Below are 19,808 nucleotides of genomic sequence, written 5' to 3'. Positions count from 1 at the left end.
AAAAATTGGATATTGCTGATTAATCTTGTATAATATATATTAGAGTTTCAATGATCTAGGAACAATGAAAATGATACAGGATTATGATCTTCAGCAATTTTTTGAAATGAAATTTATAAGTCACTGATATTTTGTTTTTGTCGTGGATCAATTAGGCGAGATCAAATTGGATCGTTCTTGCTCAGCAATTTTTTTTTTCAGCAATTGCTGGTTATTGCTGAATAATAATTTTTTAATCTTCCCATTTCTATCGGTCAAGCAGATATTACGTAAGCAATGATAAATTTTTATGGTTATTATTTCTGAACCGGAGTCATTGCTGGTGATCCGTTGCTTCACTGTAAATCATAATGATCTAGCGACTATGGTATTTTTATCCACTGTACACGGGATCCTAGTTGAACCTAGATCTATAACCTCAGCGTTCTCCGTACAGTCAGCAATGCTACAGAAAGATCAGCAATCTCGTATAAGATCGTTATGGATCTTGTTGCTGGAATTGGTCAGTGTACTAGGGAATACAGTGATAGACCTAAATACACATTAGAGAAGTTGAGATTTTGCAATAATGATTAAATCGCAGACGAACCTAAACGTCAAGATTAAATATGAGATTAAATAGAAAAAAATTAGAAAAAAAAATATTTTTTCATATATAAAAAAAAAATAATTTTCAAGTACAATTAAACGATTTTTAATATTTCTCTAGGCACTAGGTCATAATTGTTTGATAATAATAATTTAATAATCACGTGACCTTTGAAGTCACTGTACAATTTCTACGGTAACCAAAGATACCCACAGGTATAGGATATCGTCTGGCGCCAGATTTCTGGGCGCGTCCTCATTTCGAGCAACCTGAGATCGAACCGGGTCGACAAGGTCCAATTTATAAGGTCGTCCTCTTGTTGCAGACGACCTTCGTCAGATAACCCAGCTGACGTGTGAGGTTGAGTGCATTCAAGAAGCCGTGTCAACTTTTGGACGGACCAGTAAGAAGTAATTAGGAAATTCCATTGAACTCTTTCGCAGCTACAGTACGTATCCGCTAGCAATTGCAAGACTCGTCCAGCTGGTGAAAAAGCGTCAGCTGGTAGCAGCTGGATTTCAATACCTTATTCCCGCTTCTAATTGGGTAGGCTGGCTGGCTCTTTCGTCACGTTGTCTATTATATTAGTATGACAATGAATTGAATGGCCCGAACAGCTGTAATACTATACACAGTAGCATCCACATGCTAAAGTGCAAATAAATAGCACAAATAAAAATCCCTCCCGATACCGCCAACAGCATACACCATGGACCAAGCAGGATAGACTGTAGTAATCTTTAAAGAAATGTACCCGGTGTGTCGCGCCCACGTTAAATTTCATAATTGATTTTTTTTTTAATCTGCCCCCTTCGATCCCTCCTCTTTACGCGACGCTGCTATTAATTTCTGCGATTTGCATAAGGAGATCAAAACTTACGCAATTTGTACGAAGCAATTTTTTTTTTCATCACGGAACAAATAATTCTGATTATTAGCACACGCGAAAATTTGACTGGTGAAAAATTCGAAATTTTTTTTTTGGAGAAATTTTGAAATTTTTAAAAAAAATGTATTCTCTTATCTCTACTGTATCTGCTATTTTTTGGGGGTTAACCGATATCTTGTGGTATCGACTACGAATTTTTAAGCTGTCGCTCCGCGGGTCCTTCGCATGGCTAAAATTCTTAGACGGTGAATCGAACGCCGAACGCCGATCGCCGATTGGCCCGGTAGTCACTGTCGGTAATGTTACCGACAAAACGCAGACGGCATATCAATGCGGACTGTCCAAATGCTAAGCGAATGAAACTGCCAGATAATATTATAATAGAGTGCTACCCGATAACAATGCTGATACTAAGATAAGCTGATCTACTTGCAAAGTTACGTACGCCTACGCATGGTAATAAAGTCACGCGTGGCGATTCTATTGTCCATCACGTATGAGACACGTGGACCACGTGTTTGACTGGTTAGACGTAAAGTTACTGGATTTCGAAATTATAGAGTATGAATGAGGATTAATTTTCCGAAAAAAAATATATATATATATTTTTCAATATTTCAATATTTTACAATATTTCTTTATCACTACGTTAGGATGGGTCAGTATTTTTTTTTGATGCGCGGGGTTCGTCTATTCACAGTGGCCGCGAACAGTAGGAATCAGACGTGGGTCAAAACTTGTTCCGCTCCACCCACAATCGGATAATTGTGTCAAGGACCATCCTGCCTTCTCTTGGGTTCGTAATATCCTCTTAACCCCGTCGAACTACATTTCGACCAATCGCAATGACCCTTTGGCTCCTGGGGCCCAATCCAGGATCGAACAGTTACTGTTGGGCCTTATACGTGTCACATGGTCTTTACCAGTGTTCATTCTGTAGCGTTGATGTTGAACGCTTGTTAGCTAAACTATTTAATTTTTGGGGCGGTACTGGGTCAGATTTGCTGTCATTTTTGATGTTCTAATTTTTTTTATCTGATTATCAACAAATGGAACACGCTTGTTGTTAGAGATTTTGTAAGAGAGTATAGAAAATTTTTTAAAATTTTGAATTTTTTTTTTACCGTTATACTTGGTTTTTTTTTCAAAATTGCAAGTGAAACGAGTGCGGTCGGCTGGGCGACATATATGATTTATGAATACTATTAAAATTGTATAACGTATGAAATTTTAGGTTGAATTTCGTAATTGCTGTTTGTACGGGTTTGGTGGCTCGATAAAAAATAACATGTATGGCGATAACGAAATGTCACATTGGATTTTGTAATAGAGCCGGGGACCTAGAAGAATGGCGATTAATATTCAGGTATCTGGAACAGTTCGCTATCTGTATAACTCGATGCTTTGTTAGGTGGAAACGTGCCTTAGCCATTGTTTTACAACCGGTACTACGATGCGATCAAGGAGACTGACAATGAGAGATCTCAGTGCCAGGAGAATTAGCGGGTTTGATCATTTTTTATATTTTGGTCGACATTTTTATTTGTCACTGACAAGTCATAGGAATCGCATACAATTTTAATATGGACACCTTGTACATGAGTACTGTAATAAATTTCTTGGATCACGAATTTATGAGTTCCAACAGTGGTAAGTTAGGTTAGGTGGGATTTGATGGAAATTAAAAATTTATTTTCTTACTCGAGAATATTTATTTTCTTTACGTTACCATTATTGTCTTTTATATCACGTTCTTTTACTTGTTCGCAATCACTGTCGTCTTGCGAATCGAATACGTAATAAGAACCGATCACCTTTCAGATATACATAAATAATACACAACCGCACGTCACTTTATGTAAATTCTGTATTATTCTAATCGAATACACAGAGTGCGCTGTGTACCGATGGAATTCGTTGCGGTAGGTCGTGATTCCGAAATGATAACAGGTAGTGATTGTTTCGATTCTGTAGATAATTTTCTATACGATCTTCAACCTCTGGCTGTATCGTTTAGCATCTCCCTATTCGTCTCTGCTTCAACAATTTTTACTTGCTAGCTCTTTGACACTGTCGGTAATGCAGAACCGGCTTTCTTATCAGAAGGTAACTAGCCAAAGGATTCCTGCATATGCGGTGACACGAGTCATTAGATTTTCGATTGGCAAATTAAAAGATTCTCCATATACTTACCGTTGGTCGGTAATGTAGATTCCAATAGAATTGTGTATATACCATACGTCTATTATACTTTATCATAGCTGTGATATTGCAATAGGTGTTATCAACTGGATTTATAGGAGTACGTATCCTCTTTATTAATATTTCACAACAATAAACATGCAACGATTACATTTCACTTTTCTTTATAATTGATTAGGTACCTTTTTTTAAAATTACAAATCGCATTCCTTATCGTCCCCAATTAAAACCTTACGGAATTACACGTGCACGTTACTTCTATACGATTCGTACAGTATTTAGTACAATTCGATCACAGTTTGATTATGTTTTCTTTGCTTTTCTTTTTTTTTCCTTAAGTATCGTGTCGCTCTACGCGCGCATTTCGAATACAATAAATACAAGAACAATATCGCGCTTACGTAGTTTTCACATGAATACGCGTTACATAAATGTACATACACAGTTATCGATTATTGTGTTTATTATCTTTGGAATTAAAAATAGAAAATCGCAAGGAGCGTGTCCTTGACAATTGTGTTACAAATTCTCTTTTTTTTTTTTCGTTTTCACCCACATTTATCCCACAGGTCGGAAGATAATGTATAAAATAAAAATTAATTTTTCAAAATTCTCTCAACTCCGTCTAGAATCATTATACGCATATTACACGGGATGACGACTATATACAGGATACAAAAATATATTTGCACGATAGTAGATCGTTTTACAACATTACGTCTGTTTTCCGGTTCGACTTGCGTATCTGAGACGCTGACCAAGCTCGATTTTTTTATTTTTCCTTTCCATTCTTTTTTTTCGGTATCATCCAAAATTATCGCTGCCTCGAAGAAATTACATCTCTTATTGTTTGTGTCGTGAATTCACGGATATAGGCCTTATTTTACGTGGCGAAATCGCAGCTGTCTATTTTTATGCCGCTGATAAGGCCTTGTGTGCGTGTACGTCTCTGTGTGTCTCTTTTTTTTCAGCAGCTGTCACAAAAAGAAGATACCAGTTTGTATAGATATATATATATATATAAGTACGCTTGTATACATATGTATATTATTCTACGTTATCACGCGCCAGAGCACGTCGGTTAGCCTCGACGTCTCAATCGAAAAATGATTGTCACATTTCAAAACGCAATTCGCAAAATTTCATTCTCGTCAGTTCTGTTTACGCTAGATTTATTGTTTTTATTCTCATTGAGCCCACCGATCCTCGAGGTCGTGCAGCCCTTAAATTTCTATGCGTGTATGATATATATATATTTTTTTTTCAAAAAAGTCACGTATCTGAGAAAGATATCGTTTTTTTTTTCTATCCGTAACTACGGATCAATCCTCAATACCGATATCGTAGAATCTTAATTTTTGAATTTTTGTTCTCTTCGTCCAGCGAGAAAACAAGATAAAAGACAATTTGAAAATGGGATCCATCGCTGTTGTATCTTATCTTTGTCGAATTAAAAAAATTTTTTTTTCAAACGTCTTCCATATCCAAAGCCGTGTCACGTGGTTCAGTATCATTTATCAAAATTTCCGAAACCTCAGCTTTCACAGTGTTCAAGCCTGATTCGTTAAATTGATCTTCGTTCAGGTCATCCAAGTCGCCAACCGAGCTCTCCACGTCGATTTCCGTAAGATTCTCTAGTTCCGGTTCCTCCAGCAGTGCTTCAGTTTCAGCTGGACCATCGGATGCTGCCGTTATTGCCGTGTTCTCATTAATCTCAACCACGTGACTATCATCCGAATTATCAGCACGACTCTCCTCAGTATCCAGACTGGTAGCAGTGAAGTACTTAAGTTCGTATTCAGGTGCGCAGCCTCCAAGGACCACTTGTGTATTCAGGGAATATCTGCTGGCCTGAGAATCGCGTCTGTTCTTATCTAAAGATCGTCTTCTGTTATCATCTGATTTTGAGTGATAAAGTCTTGGACGTCGTTGCTTCCTGACACTCTCGCCGCTGTGAGCCCTGGACCTGGCCTCGACCTCTTCGGCGACGTATTTAGCACAGTCAGCCGTGAATCTGTCGATGGAGTACTTCCGGTAGTCACCACGACGAAAATCTGGACTGCGCCGGAAGTCAAAACTGGACTTACGATGGCCCAGGTTACGTTCAAGACGTCTTTCACCACCGACACGGTCTAAAGACATTTTGCGAAAATTCGGTGACGTGGTCTTCCGGATGTCACGTGGAGTACGTTTGACCTCGAGATCCTCCAGAAAGAGTAGGTCTACGGAGTTCCGTTTTCGTGACAGGAAGTCATCAGGGTACCTCGTGTAACCTTGTAACTTTGGCGAACAAGAATGACTTCGTTTACGTATCTCGACCTCTTCGTCCTCGACCTTGGTCTGCCGTAGCAGCTGATGTCTCCTGGCGGTGTCTGAACGATCTTTTATTTTCAAGGTCACTGGTCCTTTGTTAGGAATATGAAGATCCATCGCCATGGATACCTGACTACCCGACATCTTCTGATTCTCTAAGCTCTCCCGGCTGACCTTTGGACTGTAACCAGGATGGTCTACCGAGAGAGGACGCTGAAGTAGCTTAGGGTTCAGCAAAGCGCATCCTGAATACTTCGGCGCTCGGCGTCGCGGCGACCTCTTCTCGATCAAACTTGGCGCGCTTGGACTCTTCTTTATCGGATGACTCGTCCTCTTGTCGTGAAGATTTCGCGAGAACTTCATTAAATCCACTGTCAGTTGCTTCCTCGATGAGTCATGCAAACTCGGACTTGGACTTCGGTTCACTCGAAACAGACCCAGCTGATGATCCCAACGTGACGTTTGACAGGAAGTCGATCTACGGCTTCGTTGACTCTTTGCCGTTTTTATCGGTGTGTTTTGATTGAACCGGAAACGAGCTGGTACCACCTTGGCTGCACTGTCGCGAGCCTCGAACGTCATAACGCAGGCAGCCACTACGATGAAACCTGAAAACAATTGTTTTTATTTTTAAACAATCATTTAAAATAAATTATTCATCTTATAATTTTCTTCGTGTACCCAATAACCTTCTACTTATGAATATTAGCTATTTAATTAATAGTACTGAAAAATTGTTTGTAACAATCAAATTTGTTTATAACAATATGTTCAAAGTCGTAAGAAAATTTATAAGTTTTACGTTACGTTCAATTACGATACTGCACAAGTAGTAGTCATATAAGCCTCCATAGCTCAGGGGTTAGAGCACTGGTCTTGTAAACCAGGGGTCGAGAGTTCAAATCTCTCTGGGGGCAAATTTTTTTTTTTCGTTTAATCATTTTGACTCAATTCCACTTTATTCCATTTTTATTAATATCCACTCGATATCCAAAATCAATGAGATTTCGGTATTTCAATGGTATTTCATTATCTAAAATTGCCATGATCGATAGCGCGTTCTATATTTCCCGTCTCTGCCGTCACTTAACCACAATCCCACTAGATTACGCCACTTCGACAGAATTCTGATCGTTCCGATTCTTTCCGTGAATTCTCATACTTGACATGACTCCCTCTTTAAACATTCCCGAAGAATACCCAAGGACGTAGAACGTATCTCCTTGGAGAATCTTGATACGAAAATCAATGAAGACTTTACCTCCTACGCCCATGACAATGGGTCCAGCATAGCTGAGATTGTTAAGATGAAAACCACGTGACTCGTTCTTAACTTTCACAGTAAGATTCCCTCTGACCTCTTGAGCGACGGACAGCTGATCAGCGTAATATCCTACACAAAAAAAAGTGCCTTAAAAATTATTTTTACCAAAAATCCAAAACACAAAAAAAATCCAAAAATTGTTTTTCCTGCTTACCTATAGTCGCCATGCAGGCACCCAAAAGCATTAACAAAAGTCCAATTCCAAGTGCTTTGCACGCATGCCACAGACAGCGTGTCGTCACTTTACCTCTGACCACCTGTTCGATAAATTTAATCAATAATAATTAATCAATAAATATCCAATATCGCTCCCTTTAATCCGTACTAAAAAATTCCTTAATACATAACAACAAATAATTCCAGACTATCAGCGAAATAATAAAAATCCTTCGCAACCCCGATAAACCCTACCGATCGATAAATTTGTAATAACCAAAAAATTTTTCTCAAAATTATATTTAATAATATTTTAATAAATTCCCCCATCACGTTGATATCCCCTATTACAAAACAAATCCATCGAACAATAAATCCCCTCGTGTCTCCAGGATTTATCCAGCCACCCTCCCATCTCCGTACACAATCTGACTACAATCTGTCACACATGAAATTTTCTATTATGCGAAACGTACGTGGCTTTATCCATATGCATCGCCAGGCGTGCATACAGAATGCAATGCACGTATGCAACTCCCGTGACGTAACAACCCATTGCATAATTCCCTAACGATCCACCAAAGGGGTAGAAACAGCCCCAATGCATTTTGAACATACACGATATCCACGATGTATGTAATAACAAATAAATTTATTAAAATATTATTTAATTAATATAATTAATTAATTACCTGCACGTTCCAATGGGCACCAGGAGCACAGGCTCTCCTCTGTGTCCCCTGCCAATGAATACTACCCTTAGGCATTTTCCACCCTAAAACTAAAATATTTATTTTTAACATTTTATCCAACCCCGCCTATCACGTAAGATACGAATTACAAAAAAAAAAATTTTTTTCATCCCCCCATCATTTATCATCCCCAAAAAATATTCGATAACCTCCTCAACCATTTTTCTTATCATTTCAACGTGATTCGTTTCACGCGACTGTGAACTTCGACCAACCCCTATCAATGGGGTGACATTTCAATTCGACGTCCAATACAATGCTTGGTTGGTTCCCGTCGACATATTATGTAACTACATACTCATGTACTACCCCATCTGATATACATATATATGCGTATATTGTTACCCTTTGCTATATACCTCTCCGTATACCTATATATATACAATTTATCCAACACCCTGCACATAACATTAGGTACAGTCCACCGGTTGAATTTTCTATCTATTGATTTTGACATTATAAAGAATTTTATTGATTGTGTAAAATTCAATGTAACGATTAGTAATTACGACTATTTTGACTTATCAATAATTAGCTAATTTAATTTATAGACTTTAATTGGATCGAGCATTTGAATTTCCCGCGCCCGATGCATCGTTCGACGCGCTTCTGGGTAAAGCCAATGTACAGAGTCATCTAGTTACGAGTAATGGGCTATTAGTTATCACGTAATGTTCCTCTATACGTATATACCTATATATATATATATATACACACACGCCTTACTCATTAAGAGATAGTAATGTTCAATGCTCTAATGAGAATCGGATAAATGGTCGTGTTAAAAGGTTCGTTAGCAGTATACATAGTCAAACTGCATTACAGTGATATATGCAGGGCAAATGCATTGCTGAATTTCTATATATATATATATTGTAACGCATTTCCTAGCCTACGTCACTGCGATGACCCCAACGCTGCGTTTCGCGGATCCCTCGGACGTCAGGTGCATCCTTGCACCAGCCCGACTAGTCAATCCTTTAAATTTCTAATTCGCGTCAACACCGGGTGTCCTCTCGACCGCTTCCCGCTATCACCTAATCCAATCGCGGTAGAGGGGAGCATGGGGACGGCGAGTATATACAGGAATCAGCCGGCCTTTCCGAAATAAATAACACGGTGGGATTTAATTCCAACAATGGCAATTTATTATATCTAGATAAACGATTACAGACGGGTGGTGGTATACTAGTGCGGCGCTATACAGTTCGAACAAATAACGCGGTCGTCTCTGTTGACGGTGGACGGTTCGAACCTGCGATAGCGAGGACACGTGCCTGGGGCCCGCGGCCCCCCACTTCTAGGCCCGGAATGCATAGCGTCCCCTGCCAGTGCACTACATAACGCCGGGGTTGGTAGTCTGAACTGCACTTACTGATTATCCGGGTGTACCGAGTCATTGTTACTCGTCGCTCGTCTAGTGACGGTTGGCTGTTTTCCTCCCGTCTCTCTCTCACTCGATTCCGCTGCATCCACGTCACAGTCCGTTTGAAAATTATAGTCCGTCGTAAAGTGGTAAAGATCCATTAAATATCACACAATCTCACGTCAAAAGCCAAAAATCGCGATAACGCTATCAGCACTTTCTGCAGATTCCCGGTTCAAAACCAGGGCTACCGAAGAATCCCGAGTTCGTCCGAACTCGCGCGGTTTCTCTCGCCCGCGGTCTTACGTACAGGTCTTGCAACTCCCATGGAGGGGGTAGTCTCCATAGAGAAGCATTTTTCATTTCGCTTCATGGCCACAAGAGGCGTTGCGATCAAACGACCGTTGCTATTTCTCTCTCCCATAGCCGACTGTTATAGAGTGAGATGGACAAGGAGTCACCCGACCATAGCGACGCTTGGGACCAAAAGTTTAAATGCACCCTGCTTCTTTAACGAGACTATTCTCAACGCTGAAAATTGGGCGAGTTGCAAGACCTTTATTTAAGACTGTGCTCTTGCTTCGGTTCGCTCTTCACTTTTCGATGCCCACAGCCCGACAGTTTTCGGGCGGCGCCGATCTTGCCCGAACCCGCCCGATCTCGGGCTCGGCTCTGCCGGTTTGTCCTCCCGGCCTCCCCTCGCTGTGATCCTCCGACCACGTGGCCATTCTCTCGGCGACCTTCGTCGGTGGCACGGCTCTTCGTGCCCCTATGTTTCTTATGTAACGGGCGTCCTGCGGACGCCACGTTACAATATATATATATATATATATATATATAGCGTTTACCTATATACAGTTTGACTACGGCTGTGAGAAATTGGATCCCGGAACGGTATAAGGGTAGTCCATTATTCTGGAATAATGGATGAAATTATCCTGCTCGGATGAGACTTTTCGAGTTCTATTAGAGAGTTAAGAGAGATAGGGAGAGGGAGATATAAACAAGGAGAGAAATCGTTGCCATAACGACAGTTCTGTCAAAGTGACATTTACATAAGCATAGCCCTCCTGGATGATCCTTGATAAGAAATCTTATGGATCCCATCGAGATACCGTTAGGTAACCATAAAGTCCGAATGGCTATACTAAGGAAGCTTGGGTTAGGTTAGGTTGGATCCTTCCTACACAGCCTTTAGGACGAATTAAGGAGGGTGGAGCGGTAGAGCATTTCAAATATTTCAACCTGACTAACAAATATAATGTTTATGAAGGTAAAATACCCATTAAGAAATTAAAAAAAAAATTATTATCCGTTGGGTTCTCGAGATATATGAATTGAATATTGAATAATCATAATTGAATAATTGACTATTGAATAATCATAATTTTGAGCTTTTGGTAACTGATATTCTAGAGTTGACACTTTCTTGATTATTAACATTTGTTGCTCTAATAAAGCAATTTTTTTCCTCTAAGATAGTTTAAACATCAAACGGAACATATGCATAACTGATTTTGCCAAAAAGCTTCGAAAATATTCAATAAAGTCGTAAAATATTGATCAGGGCTAGCGTAATACTCGTACCAAAGTTACGGACAACGCCAATTTTTGCAAATATTCCGTAAAGATTGCTTTTTATTTAACTACCTACAATACAGATTATAGAAAAACGAATCTTTTTGTCGAAATTAGCGTCTGATAAATGTGGCAACGTCCTAGACTATACACATATGTATATATATGTGTATAAGCTCAGACGTCGAAATATTTGAATATCTCAGGACACAACTCTGCTGTTTACTTTGTAACACCACCGGTATCAGTTGAACGACGATTCAGGAATACCAACGTCAAAAATCATCAGACGTTGATACATTTACCGAGCTTTTTCGAGGTAAAATAAAATGTTCCAATAACATTAACTTAATACCTTTTCCATGCAATAAATATTATTTCCTATTATAATCTTACGAATCAACATAATTTCAATCATATACAACCCTTATTTTATTACATAACAAAGATATATATTCGTTGTGTTCACGTTGACGGCCCTTAGAGAGAAGCTTCGGTTTTTGTTAATTATTCATCTATCCGATTAAAAAGCTATAATTGATGTGTATTTCATGAGTGTAGATTGCTTAAGTAACAAAATAACACCAAATACGTATTTATTGTGCACCTAATAAATTATTTTTTTGTAACAGCTCGGTTGACCAGTACGTAGCGCTCCACCCTCCTTAAATGGGTCGCAAAAGTCCTCAAGATTTAAATTCGATCTGGTTATTGAGAGAGCAAAAAGGTTGGTTGAATTTGTATCGACCTGTATAATTTTATTTTGTTTCTTTCTTTTGCTCGTCATTTATTTAGATTTTTTATCTCTTTTTCTTCCGGTCCATTATTTAAGTCTAGACAGGCAGCTTTGTGAAATATATATGTATGGAAAAGAGGATAGCTGGTTTATCTATGGTATATATCCTATGTCCTGTTCGTGCTTCTTGTAGCTAGGAGTTATGTCTAACCTAGTGTAGAATTAAGGACCAGATTCCTCAGGACGACCATAAACGTCCTGGGAAATAATTTGTCGTGGCTGTAAAGCTTTGAAATATTTTTATTCCACGTTCTAGGACTTTGTACGTTATCACTGGCGTATAGTACGTTTGTTCTAACTTATTGGCTTTTCTGTAGCGTTATTACGAATTTACCTAATCAGCAATCTCACCCGGCGTCACTTCGTGCCATTTTCATCGGCCATCAGGATCATTGAGGTATATCGACTTTTAATGTTGCAGTACCAATCGCACGTAAACACTTCGTATACACCGTTCATGATAACTCTTGTTAATATTTTTATATCAGTCAATAAAATGTCTTTGATAAGATTTCACAGCATCCCAGATTGTATCGAGGATACACAGACGATACGAATATAATTATAAATTGATCGGATAGAAGCAAATTTTTCATTTTTCCAAAATCATCGACGCACGATTTTGAAGTCAAAAATTTTTTAAATTTCAAAAATTATTTTTCGATATTAATTTTTTTCACGTAATACAAAGAAACTTTTTTTATTCATAAATGTTCACTTCACTCGAACCACCCTTGTCTCTTCTCAATAGGACACGAACACGTACTACCGTGCACACACTATAAACACACAGTAGTAGCACCCCCTCTACACCCTTAATGTTCACTCTTGAGCCAGCCCTGCCAGCACACATAGATTTAGAAGAGCCACCGGCAACGTGATCCTCGCGACTTAGTATACGAAGTAACTGGGGTAGCTGCTGCACCCCGTCCACGAGGGACGAAGAAGAGAAGTAAAGGCGAAGAAGTATACGGTAGTAAATAGTAACGGAGTATGGATACAGAGGATCAAGTACAGAGAAGAAGGGTTGAAGCTTCGAAGGAAGGGTAGCTAAGGATACAGGCAGGACTTACTCGATGAGAAGACGTCCGAGCAGTAGGAGTGAGTTTTCTTCTTTATTTTTTTTCCTCCCCTTTCTCTTCGTCTACCTTCCAAGAAGAGGGTCGAAGTTCAGACTGATAGAAGGCTCTGCCAGTAAATCTGAGGTTGAGGACTCTGGGGACTCTGGACCGCGAGGATGCTGGATCGAGGGAGTGTCTCTGGCATCACCTGTTGGTTCGAATCCCGGTCACGGAGAGTACGCTACGGAACGTAAAAGGAGGTACGCTCGATTGCGCATGCGCAAAACCAGATCAATGTGTTATATCAACTCTATTCTTTACTCGGATCTCTGATCTCGGCGTTCGAAGCCCATTTACCCAGCATCTTATTTCCACGGCGCGAGACGTAGGACTACAATGAAAAAAAAAAATATATATTTAAAAAAAGTTCCACGTGATTTTTTCTTTTTAACTTTATTTTTAGAATTCACCGCGAGAATCCATTTCACTCGAACGTAAATATCCACTTTTTATCGCTTCCGCGAGATTCCGTACCCATAGATCAATGCGTCACACTGTAGAATGCTATTTTCGATTTTTTATTTTATTTATTTTTTTTTTAATTCTTCCAAGAAACGTATCAAATTTCCAAAATACACTTTAAATATTCCCTTTTTTTACACAATGAATTTTGAATATTCTTTAAACCATTTTTCAATTCCCCCCTCCTTACTAGACCCTTCTAGAATTCGAAGGGGCACAACGAGCCTGTGTTCCTAAAGGCAACCAACCACCTCCTAGGGCCAGCGGTTGGACGGTAACGAAGAAATATGGCACGGAGCTCTGTCAGCTCGGTCATTTGTAAACTTCCGAGTAAGCTTTGTAGGGTCTCTCCTCTTGCGTAACATTACTTCCTCGTAGTTAGCGTATATAGGGTATACATAGCGCAGGAACCATACAGTCCGGGGGTTCCCCGCGGTACGTGAAACTCGGGAGCCTATTCCAGGCTGTCTCCCCGCTTTGCGAGCTATTAGTTTCTATTAGAAGCTTATTAAGGACGGCACCGGCGTCCCGACGCCCAGACGCGCATCAGCTCCTCGCAGAACCAACGTTACTCCCTTTATACCCGATGACGAGGAATTCTGCGTCTCATTATATTTTCAAGAGAGACTTCCCCGCGCAGTCCTATATACCTGTATATAACACGCACTCCTATATACATATACACAAAACTCTCTGACGTCACTTCCCTAATCGCCAGGATTCCCGAACAGCTTCCTGGGAATACCTATTAGTCCCAAGTACAACCCATCCTTACCGGGAGCCCACCCTGTAGCCCTGGGGTAGAGTTATCTTGTATCACCTATATATATATCTATACTCAATTCACATATGACAAAATGAACTGTGAGCAACTTAACGTTGATTCGTACAGGAAATTATCGTTAGCCTCCCCAGGACTGGCTGAGGTCGTCTCAGACCTTGAACGACTTCCGGTTGAATTTCTTGGTAACGCTAATGGCACTGGGTACAAGATGATGGCGGATGACGAAACGGCAAGTGGTACCAGCCATCCGCGCAGCATCTGCCCTGGGTCCAGATCAAGGATCTTGGGGTCGGCTGAGGTCGTCAACTGTGGAAATTCAATGTCCCGGTGGAATGGATGGTTCCTGGGGGAGTATCCTGCGGGAGCGAGGGTGCGTTATAACGTCACTCTGAGGACTGGAATTGGACACGGGTCACGTGATCGACTGATAAATTGTCGATCGATGTAATTTTTGTAAATAATATTTATTAGGTAATGTGCTTACGAGTATTAGGTAACATAATATACTAGGTCCTTCATAGAAGGCGTACAAATCATTGTTCCAGCAATGTCGTTCTAGTTAACATAGATAAAATCATCATCGTCGATCCTCGTTACCGTCATTTTTCATTCTCAATTTCACAATCGTTATGGCTCTCGCGATCGCTTCGCCATGAATTTGCCGTTTTACGTTTGACAACGAAAAAAAAAAAAAAAAAAAAAAAAAAAAAAAAAAAAAAAAAAAAAAAAAAAAAAAAAAAAAAAAAAAAAAAAAAACACGTTCCACTCGATTCTCGCTCGTATTCGATTTCTCTATTCGCCTTTTTTTGTCTCGTTGATTTTAAAATTCCTCGTTCGCCATCACGCCATTTTTTTTTATATTAAAAAAAATTCTCCGCGTTTCCATGATTTTGGTTTTTTTTTTCAACAGCCCTTTCATATTTTTCGAAACTTGGAAATCGTACGGAGAAAAGTCACTAGGATTGAACTATACCAACGCTAGCTATCCAATGTCCCTAGCGTAGCGAAGCGGCGAATGGCGAACGTACGGAATTTTACGTTCACTCATCTCACGAACGTCTAACATCAAACGAACTTAAAGTCTTTAAAATTAGTTACACACGATACCGCTAGGTTACTCCACGGTTCACTAACTAAATTAGTCATTAAATAATTCGCCACCCGGTTGTATTTTTCTTAATTTTTCTTTTTTCAACTATAAGATGCCAGCGCTCGCCCTTCCACGCTCTCGTAGTCGTGCATCTGGTGCAAATCTTTTCTTTTACTTCATAAGGAGGCGGCCGGCCGTTTACTTTTATACGTTATCCTTTTTTTCTCTTTCATTTTACAACTTTGCTCTTTCCTCTCTCTCTCTCGCTTCTCATCATTCTCTCGCCCTCTCTCTCTCTCTCCCTCCCACGCTTCTCACCATTCTCTCGCCCTCTCTATCTCGCACGTGCGTCTACTGTCCTTTTTTAAAAATTTGCAATTTTCGTTCCTAGTTACTTCTGCAATATAGTCGCTCTTTCTTTGTCACGCTCGCACGTTCACGCTCTTCTCCTCTCTCTCTCTCTCTCTCCCTCTCATGCAATTTCTCACTAAATATATATATATTTTTTTTTCTTCATATAAGTAATAGCAAGTGTGTTAGTCTTGTGTCTTCCATGTACATAGATATATCTCCGTCCGTATATACAGAGATACATAAACGGGATGGCTCGTCTTCATATTTATAATATATATATACATATAGGAAACACGTGACATATGTGCATATATATTATAATTTTGAAATAGTGTATATATATATATATATATATAGATGGGCTGTCTTAGGTAATAGGTATCGATAGTGTATCTTGTCCACAGTGTTGAATTAATTTATTAAAACTTTCTATTATGTCAACGACGTTATTTTGAATTTCCGTTCATATGTTTTTTCCTCTTTCCCCCCCCCCTTTTTTTTTACCTAAATCCTTCATTCTTATCTCGAAAAATCTTTTTATCTCTATTCGGCCAGTCTGCCTGTCTACACGTGTGTATATGCGTATAACTGTACAATTTTTTTCATCTATTATCCCCCCCACTGCTGCACGATGCTCGCTGACCGTAGTTTCTTTTTGAGTTTTCAAAAAAAAAATCTGTCGCGCATCTCAAAAATTTATACGTAGACTTTTCATATTTTTTTTGCATTTTTCCAAATTCCTTTTTTTTCATATCGTTTCCATTATACGTTCTATATGATCGACGTGGTCGTCTCTCTTTTTTTCTCTTTTCGATATATATATATATATATTTATTTATTTATACATATATATATATATTACTCCAAACTTGTCTTTTGTGCGTTTGGACTTATAATAGTTAATTAATCTGAGATCTAGGCAGTTGTGTGTTGTCGTTACGTTATCTCTCTCGTTTCCTTTACAAATTCTCTCTCTCTCCCTGTCTCTCTTACCCGTTCCCTCGGTGTGTGCTTACGATAAAAAATTTACTTACATACATCGTCTTTTTAAAAAATGAACACGTTTCCCCCGAAAATATTATTTGAGCCTTCGAGAAATGTTTTTTTTTTTGGCACTACGATATTTTTTTTTTTCTTTACCGCAAGGTTCTCGTCGTCTAAACCTCGTGGCTTTTCAGTCAGAGTCTCCTTCCTCGAAATGCTCGAAAATATTTTTTTTAAATCCTTTTCCATACTTTCTCGTTCATCCCTTCTCTCTCTCTCTCTCTCATACGCACATTCTCGATACTCGTTCCGCTGTCACACGCACTCACTCGCACTCATTAGAAATGATTATCTAGCTTCTCGACTCCTCGAATGGAAATACAGTTTTTTGGTATTTATAATTTTTTTCTTTCTTTTTTGTCCCTTGAATTTTTAATTTTTTTTTTTCAATTTTTTTCTCCCTTTTAATTACACTCGTTTCCTCGAAATTGTCGCGCGACTCGTAACACGAAATGGCCTGACGATGTTGGGGCTTGCAATAAAAAAAGAAAGTGAGAAAAGACGATAACAAGGAAGAGCCTCGCGAAAAAGGAATAAAAGAAAAAAAACCTGCTGCTCTACCGGTAACTACCAATTAGTCGTTAATAAGAGTAACGATAAGTGAGCGAAAAAATAACGAGTCGATATACAGAGAAACAAGGTTGATGTATAAAAAAAATGCAGGTAAAAAGAGTGTATGACTATTTTTTGCTCGATTGACGTAAAAAAAAGCAAATGCTCGTACCGAGTCGGGAAAATTGAAAAAAAAAAAATCGCGCGACGCACCAGTCGACCCGATTTAAATGTAAAATCGTTATTAATTCGCAGGTACCTAAGATTCTTTTTTTTTGTTCTGTCACGTGCCCACGCATACCATCCGCAAAGTAAGAAATTTCCAAATATACAAGAAAGCTATAGGATCGCACGTGTCTCTAACGTAGAGTCCTTTGTCTATTATTTTCCTTTGCATATACGCAACACGTATATATCTCATTCGTTCGCGAGTATGAATTATGCGAATATTTATATAATGTGCGTACAGTACGATTAGTAGTAAAAATTCACTGAAAGTATAATTCTATATTATAATAATAATAATAACGGGGGTCGTCATTGGCATCAGCATCAACGTACGACGCAGTACGATGACCCCGACGACCATTTATTAATTCTTTTTCCTCGTTCTCTTTCCTCTAAATTTTGTCACTATTTATCGTTAACTCGTGCTAGCATTAATTATTATTCATTATTATCTATAAGGAATCGGCACGGCGTTCCCTCGACGCGTCACGTCGATCAGAAGACGCGAAGAGACGACTCGCGAGCCACGTGGCGGATCTTCGGCGAACGTGCCCAGTCGAGGAATCCCGGCGTCAAAGTCCTGAAGGAAGATCAGGAGACGCCGTAGGAGCAGGCAGAATTGTCCGGCGGACTTATTTTCTCAACTGGTAGTACGGCTGCCCTTTGCCACTCGTCCCTCACCTGGAAAGGTCATAGGTCGATGATTTTAGACAGCGCAAAAATATTTCATGGAATTAGAGGGTCCACTGTGACAGCGGATTTTCCGTAAACTAGGAAATTTTTTTTACATTTTTTTTTTAAATTGGTATATAAATTTTTTTTCTTATGTCTGCCATTTTTATCACCTGCTCAACTTTTGCGAATACCCTCAGCAGATTCAGACCCGCCAACTTCTTTATGTCTTCTTCCGACCACGCTGGATCCTCCAGCAGGGTAGCCAACAGCTGAGGATATCGCGATACGTCCTCCAGACCGGTGGGCGTGCTGAAATAAGAATCGATCAGTGTGGAAAGCTTGAAAAGCTTCGCGTTACGGCGTCTTGTACGGATAGAGTGAGAGAAGGAGAGAGAGAGAGTGAGAGAGAGAGAGAGAGAGAGAGAGAGAGAGAGAGAGAGAGAGAGAGAGGCAGAGAGAGAGAGAGAGAGAGAAAGAGAGAGAGAGAAAAAGGTCCTCAGTAATCAATAGTTACAAGTTGATTCCATCGAAGCCGGCTCCAATGCCAACGTGATCGACCCCGGCGACCTTTCGTATGTGATTAATGTGAGCTGAAAAAGAAAGAAAAAAAAAACAAAAAAAAATAAGAAAAAGAATGAAAGTGCAATATAAAAATTCATGCCTCCTAACAAAAATGAATTGCTGTACAGCGTACAATGCAAAAAAATATGTTAAATAAATTTTAACGCCACGTTACGGCGTTACGTTATTATTTTTACATACCGATCACGTCCCTTATGGTGGCAGTGTTATTGCAGGTTATGAAGTAAGTGTAAAAGGGCACCATGGCCATGCCGCCGTTTTTTGCCTGAAAAAAAAAAACAAAAAAAAAAGAATAAAAAATCGTCATCACTCGAACAAGACTTTCGTATCTCGACGCGCATTGAAATTTTACACGTCCTTTTTATTTTAACAAATAAGGAGAGAGAGAGAGAGAGAGAGAGAGAGAGAGAGAGAGAGAGACAAAAAAAGGACAGAGAACGAGAAAAAGAAAAAAAAATCTGTAAAACCCTATTTGAAAAATGGGCATTTTTTTCAAATTTCCGAAAATTCACGATACCGTCGAAAATGCATATAAATTCTTCTTAAGGCGATTAAGTGCAGATTTTATTTTTTTCTTTCTTCCCCCCCCCCCTCTACACCGCCCCCAATCCCCTTTTATTCATTCTCAAAAATTCAACACCCAATATACAAAATGGCCTGGTACGAAATGCGACTCGGCAGCCTGTCTCATATTAAAAATGTTACGAAATCCCCGAAGCGTTTTCAACGTCCCTTCGTCCTCGTGTGTCATTCGCGAAAAACTCACGCAGAGATCGGCTATAGAGGTAGCAGGGGAGAGGGAAGACCTTGACTACGACGTCGTCGTTCCTTTGTTACGACAGAGGCGTCGCGACGCCTTGCGAAAGACGATACCACCCGTCCACGTTAATTATTCCCTTCCTATGACCAACCCCTCCAGCAGTCATTTTGCCCCAGCACTTATTTTCCATC

The 19,808-nt window shown here is 39.5% G+C and overlaps 2 protein-coding genes and 1 non-coding gene across 12 annotated transcripts in view; 1 reads left to right on the top strand and 2 right to left on the bottom strand.

Moving 5' to 3' along the window:
• Positions 1-3,795: 3,795 nt before the first annotated feature.
• On the bottom strand, positions 3,796-13,177 carry LOC107271469. Of its 4 annotated transcripts, none has more exons than XM_015747512.2 (5): positions 13,039-13,177; positions 8,166-8,254; positions 7,472-7,574; positions 7,255-7,386; positions 3,796-6,601 (listed from the first exon to the last, which is right to left on the bottom strand). In XM_015747512.2, exons 2-5 carry the CDS (start codon positions 8,238-8,240, stop codon positions 5,148-5,150), a joined length of 1,764 nt encoding a protein of 587 aa, XP_015602998.1. In that variant the 5' UTR covers positions 8,241-8,254; positions 13,039-13,177; the 3' UTR covers positions 3,796-5,147. The 4 variants fall into 4 exon arrangements, with proteins under 4 accessions (XP_015602998.1, XP_015602999.1, XP_024944490.1 ...); XM_015747513.2 differs by lacking the exon at positions 13,039-13,177 and adding an exon at positions 12,300-12,522; XM_025088722.1 differs by lacking the exon at positions 13,039-13,177 and adding an exon at positions 10,440-10,468.
• On the top strand, positions 6,838-6,910 carry Trnat-ugu. Its single transcript has one exon. It is a non-coding gene; the product is annotated as a tRNA-Thr (tRNA).
• Positions 13,178-15,068: 1,891 nt separating the features above from the next.
• LOC107271483 (dipeptidase 1) overlaps positions 15,069-19,808 on the bottom strand; it is a 47,435-nt gene continuing 42,695 nt past the window's right edge. For all 7 annotated transcript variants that reach the window (XM_015747536.2, XM_025088717.1, XM_025088719.1 and 4 more), the window contains 4 exons: positions 19,038-19,122; positions 18,790-18,865; positions 18,446-18,584; positions 15,069-18,281 (listed from right to left, as the gene is read on the bottom strand). In XM_015747536.2, coding sequence (XP_015603022.1) covers positions 18,192-18,281; positions 18,446-18,584; positions 18,790-18,865; positions 19,038-19,122 — 390 coding nt within the window. In that variant the 3' untranslated portion in view covers positions 15,069-18,191. The remainder of the gene's footprint in view (positions 18,282-18,445; positions 18,585-18,789; positions 18,866-19,037; positions 19,123-19,808) is intronic.

Source organism: Cephus cinctus, unplaced genomic scaffold (genome assembly GCF_000341935.2).
Source record: "Cephus cinctus unplaced genomic scaffold, Ccin1 Ccin1_scaffold0980, whole genome shotgun sequence".
Taxonomy (NCBI): domain Eukaryota; kingdom Metazoa; phylum Arthropoda; class Insecta; order Hymenoptera; family Cephidae; genus Cephus; species Cephus cinctus.
This window is presented reverse-complemented; position numbering and strand designations above follow the sequence as displayed.

What these genes read in the sequence shown, in the direction of transcription:
- LOC107271469 (XM_015747511.2), bottom strand. Translation starts at nt 9,697, where the DNA reads ATGCAGCGGAATCGAGTGAGAGAGAGACGGGAGGAAAACAGCCAACCG. An exon ending in GTGCCCATTGGAACGTGCAG is followed by an intron (nt 7,575 to 8,165) that starts GTAATTAATTAA and finishes TTTATCGAACAG; the next exon opens with GTGGTCAGAGGTAAAGTGAC. An exon ending in TGCCTGCATGGCGACTATAG is followed by an intron (nt 7,387 to 7,471) that starts GTAAGCAGGAAA and finishes TTTTTTGTGTAG; the next exon opens with GATATTACGCTGATCAGCTG.